General features: G+C 47.3%; 1 protein-coding gene across 1 annotated transcript; it reads right to left on the minus strand.

Moving 5' to 3' along the window:
• On the minus strand, window positions 15569–16018 carry LOC110437574 (flocculation protein FLO11-like). The gene has a single exon (XM_021466047.1). The coding sequence runs from the start codon at window positions 16016–16018 to the stop codon at window positions 15569–15571; it is 450 nt and encodes a 149-aa protein (XP_021321722.1).

Raw genomic sequence — 21375 nt, forward strand, 5'->3', positions numbered from 1 at the left:
CACGACTTCGGAAGAAACCCAGATTCAATCTGGGGCAGCAGAGGCGTCGACTCCGATCACGCTGACTCCGAGCACTCGATCTCCGCTTTCTCGCTACGAGGCAAGACAAGTCGACAACTCGGACCTTCTTCATGCTCTCGATCGCGCCGACCTCAAACTTCTCAAAGCTTCAAACCTAGTGGATTTGATCTCGTGCCAATCCGATCAGGCGGCGTCAACAAATTTTTCTGACTCTCGCCGGCCAACTCGTGCCACCACGCACGAACAGGTGGAGACGTCCCTGACAATAACATCGAGTCCCACGGGACGATCTGTCAAGCCCAAGACAGTTTCCCCAGACCAGGACTACTCTTACGGTCTGAACAACGCGACCGACCAATATTCGTGGCATACCCGATTTCTCTTCAGCAGGGCGGGCTTGTCCTCGGGCCGGAGCAGCCGAGCAGCTCGCCATTACGTCAACATGGTATCCATCTGAGTCCTGCCGGACGATAAGGCTACCAGTACGAACTCCAGCACAGGGTCTGTCCCTACCGAGGTTTTACACTTCGAGGAGGACGACTACAACCTAGATTTACCACCATACCCACCGGGTTTTTCTCGTTTCCCAGTCTTTCCACCCCGGCGAGGAGATCTTATCTTTAATGTCACCAACGACGAACCGGTTGTCGATGGCGAAACCGACGAGCAAAAGCAACTCTGAGAACAGCGCAATGCCGATCGTGCTCGGCGGTGCGTGGATGAAGAACGACAACTTGCGCCACACAACCTCAGTGATGCTTTCGACCTGGTCGGGGATCAACCAGTCTACAAGACGCCAAGCGCTAACGTGGCCGTGGCCATGGCAAACCTGGACCGACTCCGTGACACCCCAGAATACCAGGGCATCCGATCCAGTATACGAGCGCATCTGATCACCGCGATGAGGCAAACAGCCACTTTACAAAAAAGAGTCCAAGCCGTCTCCTACACGGAGGTTTCCTCCGACCAGACTCATCGCAGCCAGACTTCACCACGACCGAGCGGGCGCCGTCATAGCCGCTCCCCCAACAGTCACAAGAAGGACGCGGGACGCGACAACCGTGGTCAGGACACGGCTGGTTATCAGAGGCGCGGGTGTGTTCAGGAAGTAAACCAGGACAAGGATCTATGTTACAATGTCCCTCCTAAGGATGCCCGGGACCGCATCAACAGGCGCGCTACGGAAAGAGCGATACACGAAAACCTACGACGCATTGAGTACGATGCAGCACACGGCCCCCTGGCCTAAGACAGTTCTCTTCACACCTTCACAAAGTCATATGGCCCCACAACTTTAAGCTCGAGAAGCTTAAAAAATATGACGGCAAGGAGAACCCTGAAAACTGGATCACTCTCTATGAGATCGCAGTTCGATCAGCAGCACGAGACGAACACGTCATGGCAAACTACTTCCCAGTCGTCCTTGACCAAGCTGGCCATCAGTGGCTCCTCTGCCTGCCCGAGGACTCATTCGACTCCTGGGAAGAACTGCGCCAGGCGTTTATTGACAATTTCATTGCTACCTGTAAGCAGCCTGGAAACAAATACGGTCTCGAGAGGATAAGGGATAGGAGGAACGAGCCCTTGCGCGATTACATCCGACGATTCTCGGATATGCGCCTTAAGATTCCAAAGATTTCTCACGACGGGGCCATATCGGCCTTCATCAAAGGTCTACTCTTCCATGAAGCACTAAGGAATAAGCTACTGCGCAAAAGGCCGACCACGATTGCTGAGCTCCTCGCCACGGCAAAAAATTACGCCGATGCCGATGACGCAGAAAAACTCATCCGAGAAGATGCGAGAGGCGCCGACCAGCCACCCCGATGAGACAACAGTCGCAGACACTTCGACAACCGGAACCCTCGCCCCGGTGACAACCGCGACCACCGAGAAGGTTGGGACAGGCGATGCGACAACTGCGACGATTTCAGAGGCAAGCGACCTCGTGACAATGACCACGAGGTGAACACAGTCAAGCGCCCCAATGGACGGCGAGACTACCAGGAAGACTACAACAAGACGCTGAAGGGACCCTGCCAACTCCATCCCAAGTCTAATCACACGATGGAAGAATGCCGTGTCCTCAAAAGCATCTACACACAGCGGGCCGCTCAAGGGGATTCCGCCAAGAAAAACAGGAAACAAGACAGACATGGTCACGAAGACGAAGACGACGACCAGGATAGGGACCCACGACACCAGTATGTCAGTCCCACCGACGTGGTGCACTCCATCTTTGGAGGCAAAGTTTCCATAGAGTCTAAACGAGAAAGAAAGCTCCTGAAGAGAGACTGCCTCAATGTGGACAGCACAGATGGCCTAATCGCTGACCCGAAATTCCCTTCCTGGTCGCACAGAGAGATCTCTTTCAACAAGCAGGACGAGTGGGCCGCAATCCCAGAGCCAGGACGCTTTCCTCTAATCCTAAACCCTTGCATTAACAACGTCATATTCGAGCGCGTGCTTGTCGACGAAGGCAGTTCCATTGATATTCTCTTCCGCAATATCCTGCCTGCTCTAAAGTTAACCCCAGCGCAACTAAAGCCGTATGACGTTCAGTTCTGGGGCGTCCTGACAGGTCAAAGTTCAGTTCCCCTCGGGCAGACAACGCTGCGTGTCCAGTTTGGAACACCTGACCACTTTCGCACAGAGCTTGTCAACTTTGTGGTCGCCGACTTCGACGGTACTTACCACGCAATTTTAGGCCACCCCTCATTGACCAAGTTCATGGTAGTCCCGCATTACTCATACCTGGTCCTCAAGATGCCAATAGAGAAAGGTGTCTTGACCGTCAGAGGCAACGTCTACACCGTATACACTTGCGAGGAGGAAAGCTTCAAGGTCACCGAGGCAATAGACCTCTCAATTCGCATGGCAGAAACTGCAACTCAAGCCACGCAGATTCCCTCTGACCAGCTCCAAATACCCAAGCAAGAGACCCCAAGGAAAAACTCAAAATCCAAAGAGCACAAGGAAGTACAGCTAGTCGACGGCAGCCCCAAGAAGACGGCTTTCATCGGGGCCAACCTGGACCCCAAATTGAATGACGTGCTCGTCAGGTTTCTAAGGGACAACGTAAGCGTTTTCGCATAGAAACCCGCGGACATGCCTGGCGTCCCACGAAACCTGATCGAGCACTCCTTAAACGTCTCGAAGACCGCAAGACCCATCAAGCAGAAACTCCGACGGTTCGCTCGTGACAAAAAGGAGGCTATTAGGACAAAAATAACACGACTACTAGCAGCCGGATTTATTAAAGAAGTGTATCATCTCGATTGGCTCGCCAATCCATTTCTTTTAAGAAAAAAGAATAATGAATGGAAAATGTGCGTTGATTACACCTATCTCAATAAACACTGTCCTAAAGATCCTTTCGGTCTCCCTCGTATTGACGAGGTGGTCGATTCAACGGCCGGATGCGAACTCCTCTCTTTTCTCGACTGTTACTCTAGTTATCACCCGATCTCGTTAATGGAAGGTGACCAGATTAAAACTTCCTTCATTACTCCTTTTGGCGCATTGTTGGGTATTTTAAACGCAAACAGAAAAATCCACAAGCGCACGGATACCGATGTAGCTTTCACCCGGGAGTATTCCAGAGTATCGATTTTCCACAGAGAACGTGAGTGTACTAATTAAGATCCAAGATCGCCCAAGGATAACTATATAATTATTTTTGGTGGGAAGAGAGGAAGTTTCCTGAGAGTTCTCTAGTTGATCTAAGAATCAAGAATTACTTCAAGATTATCTATATCGGGACATCAGAGCACTAACCACAGAAAGAGATGAGAAGGGGGCTAGGAAGGTCTGACTACGGTCCTACAAACACCAATCCGAACGTGGTGGAATACGTCGACCGTTAGGGCTGTCACTACCCTAAGGCTACCACAACAATCCGTGGGATTGGGTGCAATTCCAGGTAATCGCAAGACTAAACACCACGTCTAATCTATTAATTACTACTCTAATGTTTCAAAGATTAGAGCACTTGATGCAAGCGGGAATCTAATAAATAACTTGAATGTAAATAAAAGTAATTAGAGAACTCAGGAGTTATGAGTTGAAGAACCTGGAGAACGATGAAGAACGAACTAGATGCTGCAAAAGTACAATGTTGAGGAAGATCCGACAGATCCGACTCCTCCTCCGCTCTCCTCTTCTCTCTCCCTATTTTCTAGATTACAACTAGAACTAACTAGAACTAGAACTAGAGGAACTAGAACTAGAACTAGATGAACTAGAACTAGATCTAGACGAACTAGAGGTAGAACTAGAAGAACTAGAGGGATCCTCTCTACTTGGATGAAGAATTGAAACCCTAACTTTGATTCTGTAGAAGAGGTATGATCTCCAGGGGCCAGGGGGGTCTGGTTTTATAGTCCCTTCAAGTGAATCTGGGCCGTCGGATCAAACCGACATTGATCGCACGGTTTTCCTTGATCCTTTAGGTCGGTGGAGCTTGGTCCGCAAAGTTGGACGTGTTTGACCACAACTCCTGGGCGGGCGCCCAAGGGGGGTGGGCGGGCGCCCTACCCCCGGGCCCGTTCGCCTTCCCGTTCGTTCCCGTGGCTTCTGGAGTCTTCTAGATGACGTAAAATTGTGCGGCACGTTAATATCTCTATGTAAACCCGACGTGTGGGCCTTTCTTCCGTATTTCCTGATAACCCCCTGCAGAAACAGACAAACACCAAAACTCGTGGAATTCTGTCAGATAAAACCCTAAGTCTAGGTGTTGGTTGCATTTGGATCCTTTTCTATGATTAATTGATGGTTAAATATGAACATTAAGGACCGTCAACAAGCTCCCCCAAGCTTAACCTTTGCTCGTCCCTGAGCAAAGATGAACTCAAGAGTTTCTGCAGTGGTTTCATGCCTTAAAAATACACATTCGTTCAAACAAGATCTCATCTCTGGGTTAGGGTAAACTGTTAAGATTTAAAACTTACTCATTTTACCTTCCACCATGGGGCTTGCAACCGTCACTTGTGTCTTGAGCAGTTAAAAGATAGAACGGTCTAGTCAAGCACCATGTCTCTTGTTCTTCGATTAACTATAGCTCTGGAGTTTTTGCAGATTTTCGAATAAAACTCAGAGATTCCTTGTATGACTCTCTCTAGTCTCTCATTTGTGGTATTTCTGGATCCTTACCAAGGCAGTAAAGGTGTATGCCTTCTCTCCAAGTATGTGGTATTTGTGGTATGAGGCATAGTGGCATTGCCTTCTCTCTCACCCTACTCTAATAAGGTTTTGATATCTGGAGCTCATAGGTGGGAGACAGCTAATACATACTTACAAGACATTTATTGCATAGTCAAACCATGGATCCAGAAGAACAAGTCAATAAGTCAAATCAAGATGTGCATGTGTGGCGAATGAATGGTGTATGGTAATGATGGTGATAACAACGGTGAAAGTCTAATTCTACTTATGCTCTTTTGAGGAGGTACGTACCTTTCTTGCCCTTTTGAAACTTTTTGAGGAGAATGAGATGCTCTATATTTTCTTTTTTTTCTCTCTTTTTTTTCTTTTCTCTCAGTTGGGTATCTTGTACCCCTAATTCTACTGTCGGACACTTGTCCATTTTTACCTCTCGTCTCACTTTTTCTTTTCTTTCGAGGTTCCGGGCACTTGCCCCTTTTTATTTCCTCGTATATATATTTTTTTTAGAGCACTCATCTCCTGAAATAATATAGCAAGTGGTAGTAACCAAGATAACTTGAGCATTTTTTTTCACAGGGAAAAACAGAAATAGGAGAATGTTTTTGGCTATTCTCTCCCGGATTAGGAGTAGAATATTTTTGGGTGGTTCTGGAGATGGAAATGGATGGATATATGTGGATGGTACTTCTGGAGTAGAAGTAGCATGTGTGAGTGAACGTGCAAGTGAATCTTTATTTAACCGCATGACAAGCTCCTAAGGGTCTACACAGCTTGACCACACTCAATGCTCATAAGCAGTAAAAAGTAAATGTGTGGCTCAAAGTCTAGCAAGCATGTATATATGGCTGTGGTAGGAATTTAAACTCTCATCATACAGGAACTCATCATGTGATATTTTAAAGATTTTCAAAGATAAAATTCTCCAGAATTCTAGCATCTCTAGGAACAGATAAACAGCAGCTCAACCTTCCCATATCGTATCCGTTAACGACTTAGACTTTAGATCAAGTACTCTCCCCACAAGTTCAGGTTTAGAGCAAATCTTAATTAATACCAGTCATGCCTAAACTTGAGAGAGATTTCAATTTTGAGAACTAGTCATGGCAGAGCAACTATTCATCATTTCCATGTGAGAGCTTATCATGAGGGTTCAAAGCAAACTTTATTTATTTATTTATTTAGCAAACTAAGCAAAGATATATATAAGCACAAAATCTTTATTTGGGTTTCTATGATTATGCATTATTTTATTATTAGAGTAAAGTATAAACGTGAGTAGAATACTTAGCTGGATAAATGGGGGTGCTCTCCCCCAAGCTAGATTTTGACGTAGTTTCTTCTAATGTAGCTAGCAAGTGGTGGAGGTGTATTTGAATGTCGGCAGCACCCTGACAGTGATTAGGATGTCCTCCGTCTGCTAGTCTTCTTTGATCCTTGAATTCTGTGGAGCTCAAATAGACAACAAAGCTTTGTGGAACTAGTTAAGTGTTAGCATAAATATCTAGCCTTTATCATGTTGAGCCTCCTCAATAAATGTTACTCTTTAGTAGGATCATAATTTTATTTTTATAATTTTATTTTTATAGGACAGGAATATATTTATTTTATTTTTACGCCACCACAGTAAATGTACTTATGGGTTTTATGCCATGAGCATACTCACATGGGGCTTACTATTTTTAACATTTTTATTTTCTTTTCAAGATGATATGAACTGATTAACTAAGCAAACTATTTTAAATAATTGAAGGGAAAAAGATAACTACCAAGTTTACCTCTTGGCAAGGCGTTCGGAGTTTTTAAGTCCTTCGAACGGGACTCTCCGTATTCTCAATCGTCCTAAGATTCAGTGGATGGCGTAGTCGGTGGTTCAGGCAGCGCCTCCTCTTCGTGTATAATTATCTTTTTTCTCCACACCTGACTCGATGGTACGGTCTCCTCAGGACAGTTCTGTTCAAGTTATATGTCTTCAGACCTTACAACTTCTCCATCATAGTCTACCCATCCGTCCTTGATGATTTTGCCTTCTCTGGTTGCGGTTGCGCCGTCTCCTTCTTGTCCCGACCTGCTTAGAGTCTTCAACTATATAGTTAGGGTCAGTAAAATAGCGGCGTACCTTCTCAGAGGTGAAGTGCATGTGGACTTCTCGGGTTCCAATGTAGATGATTGCTTTAACGGTGCTGAGGAACGGTCTCCTAAGGATGATGGAGGATCATACTTGTCTTCTCCCATGTCAATAACCTTTCAGAATGTCTGATCTGTCATCTGGAGCTGAATGTATGTTGGTTGTAGGGACATGGTTCCATGCAGGAGCTGATAAGTGACTGCGGCCATTATGTTGACGTTAGATCCGGTGTCGTAGAGTGTCTTCTGAAAAGAATATCCGTTGATTGTGCACTCGATGCTTGGGACACCAGGGTCATCCTTCTTGATCAAGAAAGGTGACTTGAGTTGACAATCTTGATCTCCTTGAGCTGCAGTGACCATCTTAGCTGACTCGGTACACATTTGCTTATTCTTGTTCCTCCTGTTGGTCCTCTTCCTTGGTTCATGTTGGGATTGCTCTGAGATTTGTGTAGTCTTATTCTTGAAGGTAAATGTCTCCTTCCTTCCCTTGATGTAGACACTGATCTTGGCAGCACTAGCGTGGATGACAGCTCCCGAGGTGTTCAGGAATGGCCACCCTAGGATGACGGGTGCCCTCTCATCAGTATCAGTCTCTATCACCACGAAGTCTGCTGGAGCGTATAAGGTACCAACTCGGACACAAAGGTTCTTCAATATTCTCTTTTGGAAACTTAGCGTCCGATCTGCAAGCTGCAAACACATGGTTGTCTCTAGTAAAGGAAGTGTAAAATTTTTTTCATAGAGTACCCTGGGCCTAATGTTGACGCTGGAGCCAAATTCGCAGAGTGCTTCTAGGAAGTCCACCATGCCGATGGAGATCGGGATGACGGGGTGTCCTAGATTGTCTCTCTTGACCGGCAGAAGTTCAGTAATTACTTCCACAACAGGGTTACTCTAGAAGTTACGTCCTTAAGCATCTCAGGGCAGTGATTGCCTAAGTGTCCAGTCTCTCCAGTGTGTTTGTGCTCGTAGATCTACGTTCTTCACTTGGTGGAGTCTGGGAGTTATAAAAGTCCTTCATATTTTGCTCGAAATGTACCTGCTCATAGAGACAAGGCAGAGAACAAGTGCATGGGCCCTGTTGGTGGAAAACACCAACAGAACCAAAAGTGTATTTGTTCTTCTCTAACCTTAAGCATAGTGAGCAAGACAAAGTTGATGGATAATAAGATCATGACTGTAGCATTTAAAATATTTGTCAAATCAGATTACTCAACCTAAAAGAAAGATAATCTATCTATATTTATGTTGTTTTTCTTTCATAATATATATCTTCCAGAGATTGAGTGTGCAACATTTTAGCTCATATGATTAGGAGTGTGGGATCACAAAGGTGGAAGGACTAAACATATTGAATCGATTGGGTTGGTGAATCTAGAGTTGTAAATCATACATGTTTGTCTCTTTTATTCATGTGAACGCCAGAACCAAGGAGAAGCTTATAAAAGTGATAGTCAAGTACCTTAAGATGTTACCTTACTTGAAGAATGATGGTACGATATCTCCTTGTGGAAGCTTTCTTTTCTCAGCGGTTGTGCGTCGTGTTTGTGGCACCATCCATGGATCATCTCTTGTGAGCTATGCCTTCCTTGTGTAAATTGTTAAACTTTATGTGCCTCTCTCTTTGTCTCCAATGTGAGTTTGTCTCAGGACTTCCCAGGTCGATAGTGAAAGTTTTCCTACAGGGGTTAGTCCAACAAAATATCCAATATCTACTATAGCATATTATTGGCTCAAAAACAACCTAGACACCATGTCTAATTTGATTTAGGAGGGCATTTTAACTTAGGCATCATACTTAATTTAAACTCCCTTGGAAGTAAGATCATCAGCCCTAAACTAAGCACCATGCTTAATTAAGAGATAAATGAAACTACTCCAAACCTAGACATATACTAAAGCAAGTAAAGGTAGCATGAGAGCATTTATAGAGATCTACTCAAGTGGAGATGAAGTAGTGTGATTACTATTTAACAAATTGAGCATGTCTCAAAGGTAGGGACAACCAACATAGCAACATGGCAAAGGATGTTTTTATGTAAAGTACTCCCCCAAGCTTGAATTTTGCAAAATTCAAGTTTGGATGAATTTAGTTCAATGTTGTATGATGATTGGTTGTACATACCTTGTGCTTGTCATTCATCCGATCTTCTTGCTCCAATCCTAGAAAGGTTAGTGACAAGAATACCCGAAGGAATTTTTTTTACAATTATCCATATATGCTCAATACACAAGGTAGTGTTGCAAATAATTCAAAGCTCATGTTACGATCTGATCAGTGCTTATTTTAGGACACTAAGCTTGTCCTTGGGAAACCATTAATTTATGTCAGCGAAGTGGTTTCCCCTCCAACGCTGACCTATATCAAGATCAACTCAACGAGATCTACAATATTTAATATAGACATATGCATCGACAACCACCCTTTTAAAGTTTTTATAAATATAAAGGATGAGGGGGTTGGAGATCTCCAATGTGGTGATGTTGGAGAGACCAATGGATTGTGAAGATGTTGCATATGAGCATGGAGTAAATGAAGTGGCTATGAAATAAATTCCATGCTCATTAATGCTTAGAGTGAAATCCATGTGGTACGGTGAAAATGATAAGGTGAGTGTGGTAAAAAAGGAAAAGAAAAAAGGATACACGGACGACTTGGTTCGAAACTAGCACAGCTACCGTTCCTCGGCAACGGCGCCAGAAAGCTTGTTGGGTATTTTAAACGCAAACAGAAAAATCCGCAAGCGCACGGATACCGATGTAGCTTTCACCCGGGAGTATTCCAGAGTATCGATTTTCCACAGAGAACGTGAGTGTACTAATTAAGATCCAAGATCGCCCAAGGATAACTATATAATTATTTTTGGTGGGAAGAGAGGAAGTTTCCTGAGAGTTCTCTAGTTGATCTAAGAATCAAGAATTACTTCAAGATTATCTATATCGGGACATCAGAGCACTAACCACAGAAAGAGATGAGAAGGGGGCTAGGAAGGTCTGACTACGGTCCTACAAACACCAATCCGAACGTGGTGGAATACGTCGACCGTTAGGGCTGTCACTACCCTAAGGCTACCACAACAATCCGTGGGATTGGGTGCAATTCCAGGTAATCGCAAGACTAAACACCACGTCTAATCTATTAATTACTACTCTAATGTTTCAAAGATTAGAGCACTTGATGCAAGCGGGAATCTAATAAATAACTTGAATGTAAATAAAAGTAATTAGAGAACTCAGGAGTTATGAGTTGAAGAACCTGGAGAACGATGAAGAACGAACTAGATGCTGCAAAAGTACAATGTTGAGGAAGATCCGACAGATCCGACTCCTCCTCCGCTCTCCTCTTCTCTCTCCCTATTTTCTAGATTACAACTAGAACTAACTAGAACTAGAACTAGAGGAACTAGAACTAGAACTAGATGAACTAGAACTAGATCTAGACGAACTAGAGGTAGAACTAGAAGAACTAGAGGGATCCTCTCTACTTGGATGAAGAATTGAAACCCTAACTTTGATTCTGTAGAAGAGGTATGATCTCCAGGGGCCAGGGGGGTCTGGTTTTATAGTCCCTTCAAGTGAATCTAGGCCGTCGGATCAAACCGACATTGATCGCACGGTTTTCCTTGATCCTTTAGGTCGGTGGAGCTTGGTCCGCAAAGTTGGACGTGTTTGACCACAACTCCTGGGCGGGCGCCCAAGGGGGGTGGGCGGGCGCCCTGCCCCCGGGCCCGTTCGCCTTCCCGTTCGTTCCCGTGGCTTCTGGAGTCTTCTAGATGACGTAAAATTGCGCGGCACGTTAATATCTCTATGTAAACCCGACGTGTGGGCCTTTCTTCCGTATTTCCTGATAACCCCCTGCAGAAACAGACAAACACCAAAACTCGTGGAATTCTGTCAGATAAAACCCTAAGTCTAGGTGTTGGTTGCATTTGGATCCTTTTCTATGATTAATTGATGGTTAAATATGAACATTAAGGACCGTCAACACGCATATTGTTACACTACTATGTCCTTTGGACTGAAAAACGCTGGGGCCACCTATTAATGCGCTATTCAGCAGTGCCTCCGTGACTCGATATGTGATGACCTCATAGAGGCTTACGTTGATGATGTTGTCGTCAAAACCAGGGATGTAAGCACCCTGATCGACAACTTGGATCACACTTTTAAGGCGCTAAACAAATACCAGTGGAAGCTCAATCCCAAAAAGTGTATCTTTGGGGTTCCCTCTGGTCTACTGCTCGGTAACGTCGTCAGCCGCGACGGCATACGGCCGAATCCTTGAAAAGTTAAGGCGGTGCTCGATATGCGACCACCCAAGAACGTCAAGGACATTCAAAAGCTCACATGATGCATGGCTGCTCTCAGCCGGTTTATCTCTAGGCTGGGGGAAAAAGGCCTTCCCTTTTTCAAACTTCTAAAGGCATCGGAAAAATTCTCCTAGACAGAGGAGGCTAACGCTGCGTTCACCCAGCTCAAAATTTTCCTCACCTCACCACCCGTCCTCACCGCACCTCAACCTAACGATGACCTGCTCCTGTACATAGCAGCAACCGATCGGGTTGTCTCCACGGCAATGGTGGTCGAGCAGGACGAACCAGGCCATGTCTACAAAGTCCAGAGGCCCGTTTACTTCATAAACGAAGTCCTAAACGAATCCAAGACCAGGTATCCTCGGATATAAAAGCTAATCTACACCATCTTAATCACCTCAAGGAAGCTGAAGCATTACTTCGACGACCATCGAGTTTTAGTAACTACCAGCTTTCCTTTGGGGGACATTTTGCGCAACAAGGACGCCAACGGCAGAACTGTAAAATGGTCGATGGAATTATGCCCATTCTCCTTGGATTTCTAGAGTCACACTACCGTCAAGTCTCAGGCCTTGGTCAATTTCATCGCAGAATGGATGGATCTCAATGAGCACCCCCCTCCGGACGCCTTCGACCACTGGTCAATGTTCTTCGACGGGTCCCTAAACATCAATGGCACCGGCGCCGGAATACTTTTCGTCTCGCCCAACAAGGACAAACTCCGCAACGTCCTTAGGATCCTCTTTCCGGCATCTAACAACATCGCCGAATACGAAGCATGCCTGCATGGCATCCGACTGGCTGTCGAACTGGAGTCAAACGTCTTTACGTCCACGGTGGCTCTGCCATAGTCATCAATGAGTTAAATAATGAATGGGACACAACTCACGAGAAGATGGACCTTTACTGCAAAGAAATCCAGAAATGGGAATCCAATTTTTACAGCATAGAATACATCCACGTGGTACGAGATAGGAATCAGGCAGCAGATGCGTTGTCAAAGATAGGATCATCCCGGGCTCAGATCCCGCAAGGTGTTTTCGTCCAAGATATTCACACGCCGAGCGTCGGCACAGACTTGGTCGACAAGCCACCCAATGAGGCAATGCTGATAGACGACACCACTCCGACAACCAGCAACCATGACTGGCGCACTCCCTTCATCAAGTACATATTGGACGGCTTGGGATTTCAAGATAAAACGAAGAACGAGCGCCTTATCTGGCGATCTAAAATTACATGCTGGTCGATTGCAAACTTATGCGTAAGAATGCAAGCTCAGAGGTACTGCTGAAATGCGTATCCCAAGATGATGGCATCAAGCTACTAGATCACATACACGCCGGGTCCTATTGCAACCACGCCGCATCTAGAACACTGGTCGGGAAGGCTTTCTGAGCAGGCTTTTACTGGCCAACTGCAGTCGTCGACGCCGAAAAACTGGTCCAACATTGTGAAGGATGCCAGTTCTTCACCAAGCAGACCCACGTACCTGCTCACAAGATCCAGATGATACCGTCGTCTTGGCCGTTCGCTTATTGGGGCCTCGACATGATCGGGCCATTGAAGCCGGCCCCCGATAACTTCAAATTCGTGTTCGTGCTAATCGATAAATTCTCGAAGTGGATTGAGTACATGCCACTGGTCAAAGTGACTTCCGAGAAGGCCGTGGAGTTCCTCAATCAAATCATACATAGATTCGGGGTTCCCAATAGTATAATCACTGACCTAGGCACTCAGTTCACCAGCACCACATTGTGGGACTTCTGCGATGACAGAGGCATAGTCATAAAGTACGTGTCGGTAGCCCACCCACGGGCCAACGGTCAAGTGGATCGAGCAAATGGAATGATTATCGATGCTCTAAAGAAAAGGTTGTACACGGAAAATGATAGAGCACCAGGTCGATGAATGAAAGAGTTATCGGCTGTGGTCTGGGGTCTCCGAACATAGACTAGTCGCAACACGGGTGTATCGTCCTACTTTATGGTTTACGGCGCCGAAGCCGTGCTTCCTTTAGACATGGCCTTCGGATCTCCAAGAGTCCAACATTTCGACCAGTCTTCAGCCGACCTCGCTAGAGCTCGAGATCAACTGCACACAAGAAAAGCGCCTAAAATCGTGCCTTCGAACAACGAAATATCATGAGGCTATTAGTCGATACCACAACAGGAACGTCGAAGACCGCTCCTTCGTGGTCGGTGATCTGGTACTCAAATGGAAAACAAGCCAGGAAGGGATGCATGAGTTATCCACACCTTGAGAAGGACCCTTTGTGGTCGCCGAAGTTACACGCCCTACATCTTACAGACTGGCGTATCTAGACGGAACACGCTTGCCCAACTCATGGCACATAGACAAACTACGCCGTTTCTATCCCAAAGTATATTTCATTTGTAAATCCTTTCTTGATGAGTAATAATAAAATGTGTTTTTCTTGCTATATACTTTTTCATACGCAGAACACTCAAGCAATTACACCCCAGGCCGTAGGTCCTCAAAGGCCGTCAACTCAACTCAGTGATACATCACTCAAACAAATTTACTGTGCTCAAAACCATGGTCATGATAAATTACGCTTTATTACAAACTTTATACACAAAGTTTACAATAAAACACCCCTCCGGGCGGTCACTAGTCTACTTCTACAGACTACTTTACAAGCCTACTGCTCGGGCTGATCACCCGCACGGCTCTACCTCCACTCCGCCGAAGCGGTCGGGGCCACCGGCGTCTGGCCGGTTGAGACCGCAGGCGTCGACCACCCATCTCCCGCAATGGACGCCCCCGATAACTCCCTGGCCGACCTGTCTGATCCAGGTTGGTTGAGGGGAGTTGACGTCCCACAGAGGTTTATATCACCGATCACTGTCGACGACAAGTCGAGCAGGCCGACGCGAAGTTCATCCGCCTCCTGCGGACCGACCTCCTTGGGATACCCACTCTCCAGCCGGGACAAGTCGACCAGAGGATACTAGGCACGTACCATGCTAAGGACGTGCGCTTCGGCAAACTCTCCAGCGTCCTTGACGAACTGCTGCAGCCAGCCCCATACTTGCTGTGCTTTCTCGATCGGGGTTAGCCTCAGTGCGCGGGGCTAGTCTTCGGGGAGCTCGGGGCTGATCAAGTCAAGCACCGGGGCCACTTCTTTCCAGATCTTGATACAATTGGTCTTCCAGGAGTCCCGATCCTTGACCAGCTCGTCGAGATGCTTCTTAGTGTTAACCTTAAGCACTATGATAGAATTTCCAAAGACAACCAAGCAAGAAGTCAGTATAACACGACAAAAGGAACATCGCGTAGTCAAAAAAGGGTGAAATGGCTCCTACCAGCCAACTCTCGACTCCTGTTCTTTAGCTCTTCGCTAGCCTGGCGCCCGGCCTCTAGCGCGTCGGTACGCTCCTGGTCGAGCCGATCCTTTTCTTGTCGAAGACGCTCAATCTCCTCCTCCAGATCTGCAGAAACAACAGCTGGTCAACAAAACCGACCACACAGTTAACTACAGCCGCTCGGAACCCATGATTTACCTTTCTTCTCCCGATCCTTATCGGCTAGTCGCCGATTCAGATCGAGCAGGCACTCTTCTTGAGCTGCCATCTCGGCTGCCTTCTCCTCGGCCTCCGACCGAAGGCGGTCTAACTCTGCGGTTAGGGCCTTGTTCTCGGCGATGATGCCCTCAATTTGGTCAAAGCACCTCTTTCAGTACTTCGCCGTCTTCATTGCGCCCTGCAAGAATTATACATACTCAGAAGCAAAGAAAAAAACAATACACATACATTCTGGCAAAACGCAAGACCACTTACCTTGACTTCATCAACAAGTCGCTTGGCAGCGCGCTCTACCCTTGCTGCCTCCTCGGTCTCGGCGATCTCCTCGTGACCGATGAAGTGGTCCCCGCGTTGGCGCCACACGAAAACATGTTGGCGACCATCATGGGGGCGGCCCTAGATCTCCTCCACTTCGTCGTCAGAAGTTGCCTGGGCCTCCTCGCCCTCCGTGCTACCCCCAGCCATGGTCACGGGTATCAACGGATCCTTACCCCGGCTAGGGGAGCCCTTCGGTGAAGAAGCCTCTGCCCGGGCCAGAGTTGGGGCCCTCGTTTCTTCAGCAGGTGGGGGAGTCGGGGCTCTATCCCCCTCCTCCGCGACACTGCTCGGGGGAGGCGTCCTTGCAGCCTCATCGTCCATTGTCAGGGTGCTCGCCCCGGTCCGCGCCGGAGCCGGGTCCTCCTCGGTAGTCTCCGTCGCAGTTACAACCGTGGGCTGCTCCTCGGTTGGCTCCTGGGTGGTCTGCTCGGCGGCGTTTTCAACGACAACCGTCGGCTCAGCCATTCTCTGGCCGGCGACGTTGCCCGGATGAACATTCGACGCCGCACTAACAAAAGAAGATATCATGCTGACGTCACAACTCACAACAAAAAAACAAAAAACAAACAACAACAAGGAGGAAGTATAGAAGACAGGTTATAGAACTCATAGGTCGGAGCGCCTGTGCGTCGCTGCGAAGAACCTCCTCCTAGTCCTACCAATCGTTGCTGCTGCCTCTGCCCCCCAAGTCGTGTCGGCTCGGTGTGCGGGGCTAGAGGATCACCGGTCACCCGACCAGCAGCGATCGGCGCAACGCCAATTCGACTGCACGGTCTCGTGACCAAAGATGGCGCAGCCTCCTCCTCTTCGTCCTCATCATCGGCGATCCTCACGAGCTGACGACGCTTCAGAGCCTGGCTAGTCTCCGCCAGCATTGCTTCCGTAGGGGATGGCTCTACGGCCACTGGCCTTTTCTCCGCCACCCTGTCCTCGGTGGTCGGCGCCGGTCAGTTCTGGTCTTCTTCGCTGCTGGTGTATTGGGGACACCGAGCAACATCGTCCACTGCCGCCTCCACCCCAGCAGGCTGGTCCATACCGGGTGCCAGTGACACATACACCAAGCACCGGTCAATGTCTCCAATCTACAATAGAACCAACGACAAGTCATTAACCAAGGCACAACAGTATCCACATGGTGATACTAATCAATAACAATATTCATTTACCTTAGGAGCTGGTCGTCCCAGCTTGAAGGCGTGCATCCGATCACCGCTTCGAACAAAATTGTCATCAGACAAGTTGAACAACTCGTTCATCAGCTGTTGGACCTCCGTCTTTTCCAAACCATCCGGGCACATCCTGGTCTGGTCTTGACTCCCCGCATACTCATACGCCGAGTGCACCCTCCTCTGGCAGGGCATCACTCGTCGCACAAGGAAGTTCCCGACCACTCCTGGCCCGTCTAAGCGGGACCAGTTGATCAGGCTCATTAGTTCTGCCACTTGACCGTCGTACTCTGGACGATCTGTCCAGTTGACCCTCTTCTCGGGGATGTAGCCCACATCGCAGAATGTGGCGCTGCCCGGCTCTTCCCTGATGTAGAACCACTTCTTGTACCATTCGGTGAGGGAAGTGTTCCAGGGGCAGCTGAGGTACCGGTTCTTCATTCTATCGCGCAGATTGAGGTATACTCCACCTACAATCTTGGAGCCTCCAACTGCTCCTTTCTTCCGCAAATAGAAAAGATAGCGGAAGTGGTCGAAGTGCGGCTCTATTCCAACATTGGCTTCACACAAGTGAATGAAGGTAGAAATGAGGATAATGGAGTTCGGGTGCAGATTGCAGATCCCAATCTCATAGTAGAGAAGAAGGCCCTAGAGAAAAGGATGGACGGGGATCCCAAAGCCCTCTCGAAGAAATGCTCAAAAACAACAATCTCACCGGCGCGGGGGTCGGGGTAGCTCTCCCCCTCTAGCGCCCTCCAGCCGCGGAGCTCCTGGTTGTGCAGCGGACCCATTCCGACGAGGTCGTTGAGAGACCTCGTGTTGCTCCGGGACTTCTTCCACTCCTTGGCCATCAACTCGGCCCTTTTCTTCGAGTCGCCCTTCGCCATTGGCGCCGTATAAAGAACTTTGAACTAGAATGGTAGTGGAAGGAGGCAGTCATGGCAAGGGCAGAAGGCTTGTAGGCAAAGGCTAGGTAAAGAGTATGGACGGTGCACCGAGCTTTTTATAACAGCAGCTCCACGCCTACCACTTCCCATGTTATGGGGAAGTGGGCGGATCTTGCGGCGGCCGTGGTGCTTCAGTTTCAATAATTATCGTAGTTAATATGGTGACTTTTCTGCATAATTGATGGTTTTCTTTTCTTGGACTACGCAACGGACGGCTGCACAGTTACCAGGCGTGCCTTTTTACGCAACAATCTGACAATGTGCCAGGACGCTCCGTCACATCGCGTTTTAATACGGCGAGATGCTATTTTCAAAAAGAGAAGTGGGTCTGTTGGTGGAACAGATATGACATACTTGTTGACTGCACTGACCACCGAGCATGACATACTCGGGGACTGGTCGACTAGTCTGCTCATTTGTCAATTTGATTGGCTACACCGACCAATGAGCATGACATGCTCGGGGACTGGGTGATTAGTGTGCTAATTTGATCTCTCGATCAATTGTACCGACCACCAAGCGTGACACGCTCGGAGATTGGTCGATTAGCACACTCGTTTTAAAGTCTGGGGACTGAATCGAGCACGTTTACATTCCCAACCACACTCGGGGACTTGTCCACCAGTCCCTACACCGTGCTCGGGGACTGTACCGACCACCGAGCACGTCTACATTATCAACCGTGCTCGGAACCTCGTCAATCACTCCCTTCACTGTGCTCGGGGTTTGCTTCGATCGCTCTCCAACCACAGCTTGGGGACTGTTCTTCTCAGTTACATATGAATTGGACTCATATACAACTGCGGGGTAATTTTATTTCTTAGACCTTGCTACAAGGCTCATACTTCGCCTTCCAGCAAGCTCGGGGACTACATCGGTACGATGCATCTGGCGATGCATCTCAGTTTTAGAATTTCTATGAAGACTTTTTTGACCCTAGCACCACGTGCCTATGTCACCTACTACCAGGCTTGGGCACTAAGTGGGCACACTTCACCTTGTGGTGAACATTCTTACTTTTTAAAAGTCTGTACTTTTCAAAAAAGTAAAGTGGGCACACTCCACGAGGAAAGAATTTTTTTTCTCAAGAGCACCATGCATTTTTCAAACAACCGTCTTCTTCAACGATTGATGCTGGTCAACTGGTTTTCTAGCTGGTCGAAATATCGTTGCAATTGCTCAGGCGACTTTTCTAGCTGTCAAAGATATCAAGTTTTACTGGCTGAAGAAGCTCAAGACGGCGTGTTACATCACAACACATGGTGCTCGGGGACTAGCTGTGGGGGTATAAACCCCTATACCCTTACGGCTAGACTTGGGCTAGGAGGCTTGGCCCATCACGAGACAGTTCGAGGCTTGACCCAACCGCTTGGAGTTTTGCGCAAGGAAACAAGGTGTAGAGATCTGGTAGAATTCTGGTCGGTTAGAATACGAATTGATATCATGCTATCTATGGCAATTGTAACCGACTAGGATTAGTTTCCAGATCTGTAACCCTGCCCTCTCGACTATATAAGGAGAGGCAAGGGACCCCCCTAGATAGATCATCTCAACACAATTCAATACAATCAGACACAGGACGTAGGTATTACGCCCACACGGCGGCCGAACCTGGATAAAAACCTTGTTCGTGTCTTGCGTCACCGTCAAGTTCGTAGCTTGCGCACCGTCTACCGATAAACTACTACCGTGGGTATACCCCAAGGTAGACTGCCGACTAGCTTTCGTCGACACCGCCAGTACCCTAGGACCATTCCGACGACCGAGGCATCCAAGGTATACCAAGGTTGCGCGCCGTGCCCTCGTCGTTCTCCTCAACCATCACCAATACAGCGCATGGCGACTCGACTCCCGGCCCGGATGGTGTTCAGGCTTTGCGGTCGGAACGACTTATCCTTCCAGCTAAGTGTGGGGCATGCGTTCAACATGACAAGAGGGCCGTCAACGATTGGTCCTTAATCGACTCAGGCAGGGGCACTATGGTCAACCCCACCATAAGACCCTGCCCGGTCTCAAATTCTTTTCCACACTTGGTTACTTTTCTCCATAGCATTAACAGCTAATCAAACAGGTGTCCACCTATATCTCGCAGGTGACAGGAAATCACCCGATTTCTACCGTACTAAGCAAGCTAAGCATAGACTCCGAGCCTATCTATATAGGACAAGGTAGATAAACAAGTGGTGATATCAAGGAGTAAGTATGCATCAACGGTGTCAAGCAATTCCTATCACTTAAATGCAACATAGTAGAACAAGCATGATATACTAATGAAGTTAGCGAGAAGAGGGAGACTTAGAATGCTCCGGGGCTTGCCTTTCTCAAACGTGCTCGGCTTGTGGTCCGGGCACTCCTGCAGCTCTTCTCCGGGCTCTGGTCCTCCCAGAAGTTCTTGCTCCTGGGTCTCCTCCTGCTCCTCGGGTCCCACCTCATTCTCCTGCAAGCCTGTATGATGCATGTGTGCTGATGAGTGGAGTACGAGATGCCCGGGGTGCAATGCTTATGGCAGTGGGTACCAGACGACCATAACACGGTGCTTAGATGACATAGGTGGTTATTTCTACAAGGTAGTCAACATCATCTAAGAACATGTACTCAGATTAAGCATCTATTGCATTCCCTTCTACAAGTTGCCTTCATGGTTAACCAGCAGCTAACATGGGGCTTCAAAGATACACCAAACACCCCTTCATTCTATTTAATTTATGCATAAGAATTCATAATTTAGTTACTCATTATTGAACCTACAAAAGTAGCATATGTTTCTTTTTATCAATAAATTCCACAATAATTACAATAGATCACTAGTCAACCATAAAGTCTACCATAAATTTTTCATAATATTTGGACACTTATTTTGGGCTACAAAAATTACAAGATTATTCAATATAATTAAGTGTAAATACCCTACTGTTGTCTAAGTGTCAGACAGCAGATTTCATATTTTTATAAATTACTTGCTAACATAAGAAACACCCACAAAAATTTCCAAATTAATTGCATGATCCAATTATTTAATAAAAATCATAAACCACTGCCATGCAAGCATTTAAATCATCATAAATTAATTTATACAGCAAATAATATGTGACATATTTTTCCCAGAGACTAATCATCCATGTAGAGCCAAAAAAACAAGTTTCATATTTTTCTGAGTTATATTCTAATTACCGTGCATTTTCCAATTTTCAGCAAAAATATGGATTAACTATATTTGTACAGAAAAGTTGTTCAAACATGACATGCAACCATACCAAATTATAGATCTGGAATTAAAAAACACACCAAAATTTATTTCATCATTTTTGGAGCCATATATCTCAAGATATGGATTTTATACTATTTAAATCATTTTCTAGAAAACCTTTTAAAACGAATATCGAGTTAAAACGCTAAGGGCACCCGGATTCAAACCCGCAGAGCCACTGACAGGCGGGTCCCGTGGGTCAGCCGACCCCACTTGTCGGCCACCCTGAGTTCCCGCGGCCAATAACCGCCGGAATCCCACCGCCGATGAGGTCTCCGGCGACACCAAGAGGTTCTACGGTTCGCAGACGCGAGACGAATCTAGCCATGCCCTTTTTGGCGCCTATCGAGTATCGGAACTACCTCGCGTCGAGAATGGCGGACGCGGCGGCGCTGCTCGCCGAGGTCCGGCCACCTCACGGCGGTAGAGCGCGCGCTAACGGCTGGAACGGGTGCGCAAAGCCAAGGCAGAGCTAACGCGCCTAAAAACGCAAGAAATGGCGGAGAGGAGAGGGAGAACCGTGTG

Source organism: Sorghum bicolor, chromosome 8, assembly GCF_000003195.3.
Source record: "Sorghum bicolor cultivar BTx623 chromosome 8, Sorghum_bicolor_NCBIv3, whole genome shotgun sequence".
NCBI lineage: Eukaryota > Viridiplantae > Streptophyta > Magnoliopsida > Poales > Poaceae > Sorghum > Sorghum bicolor.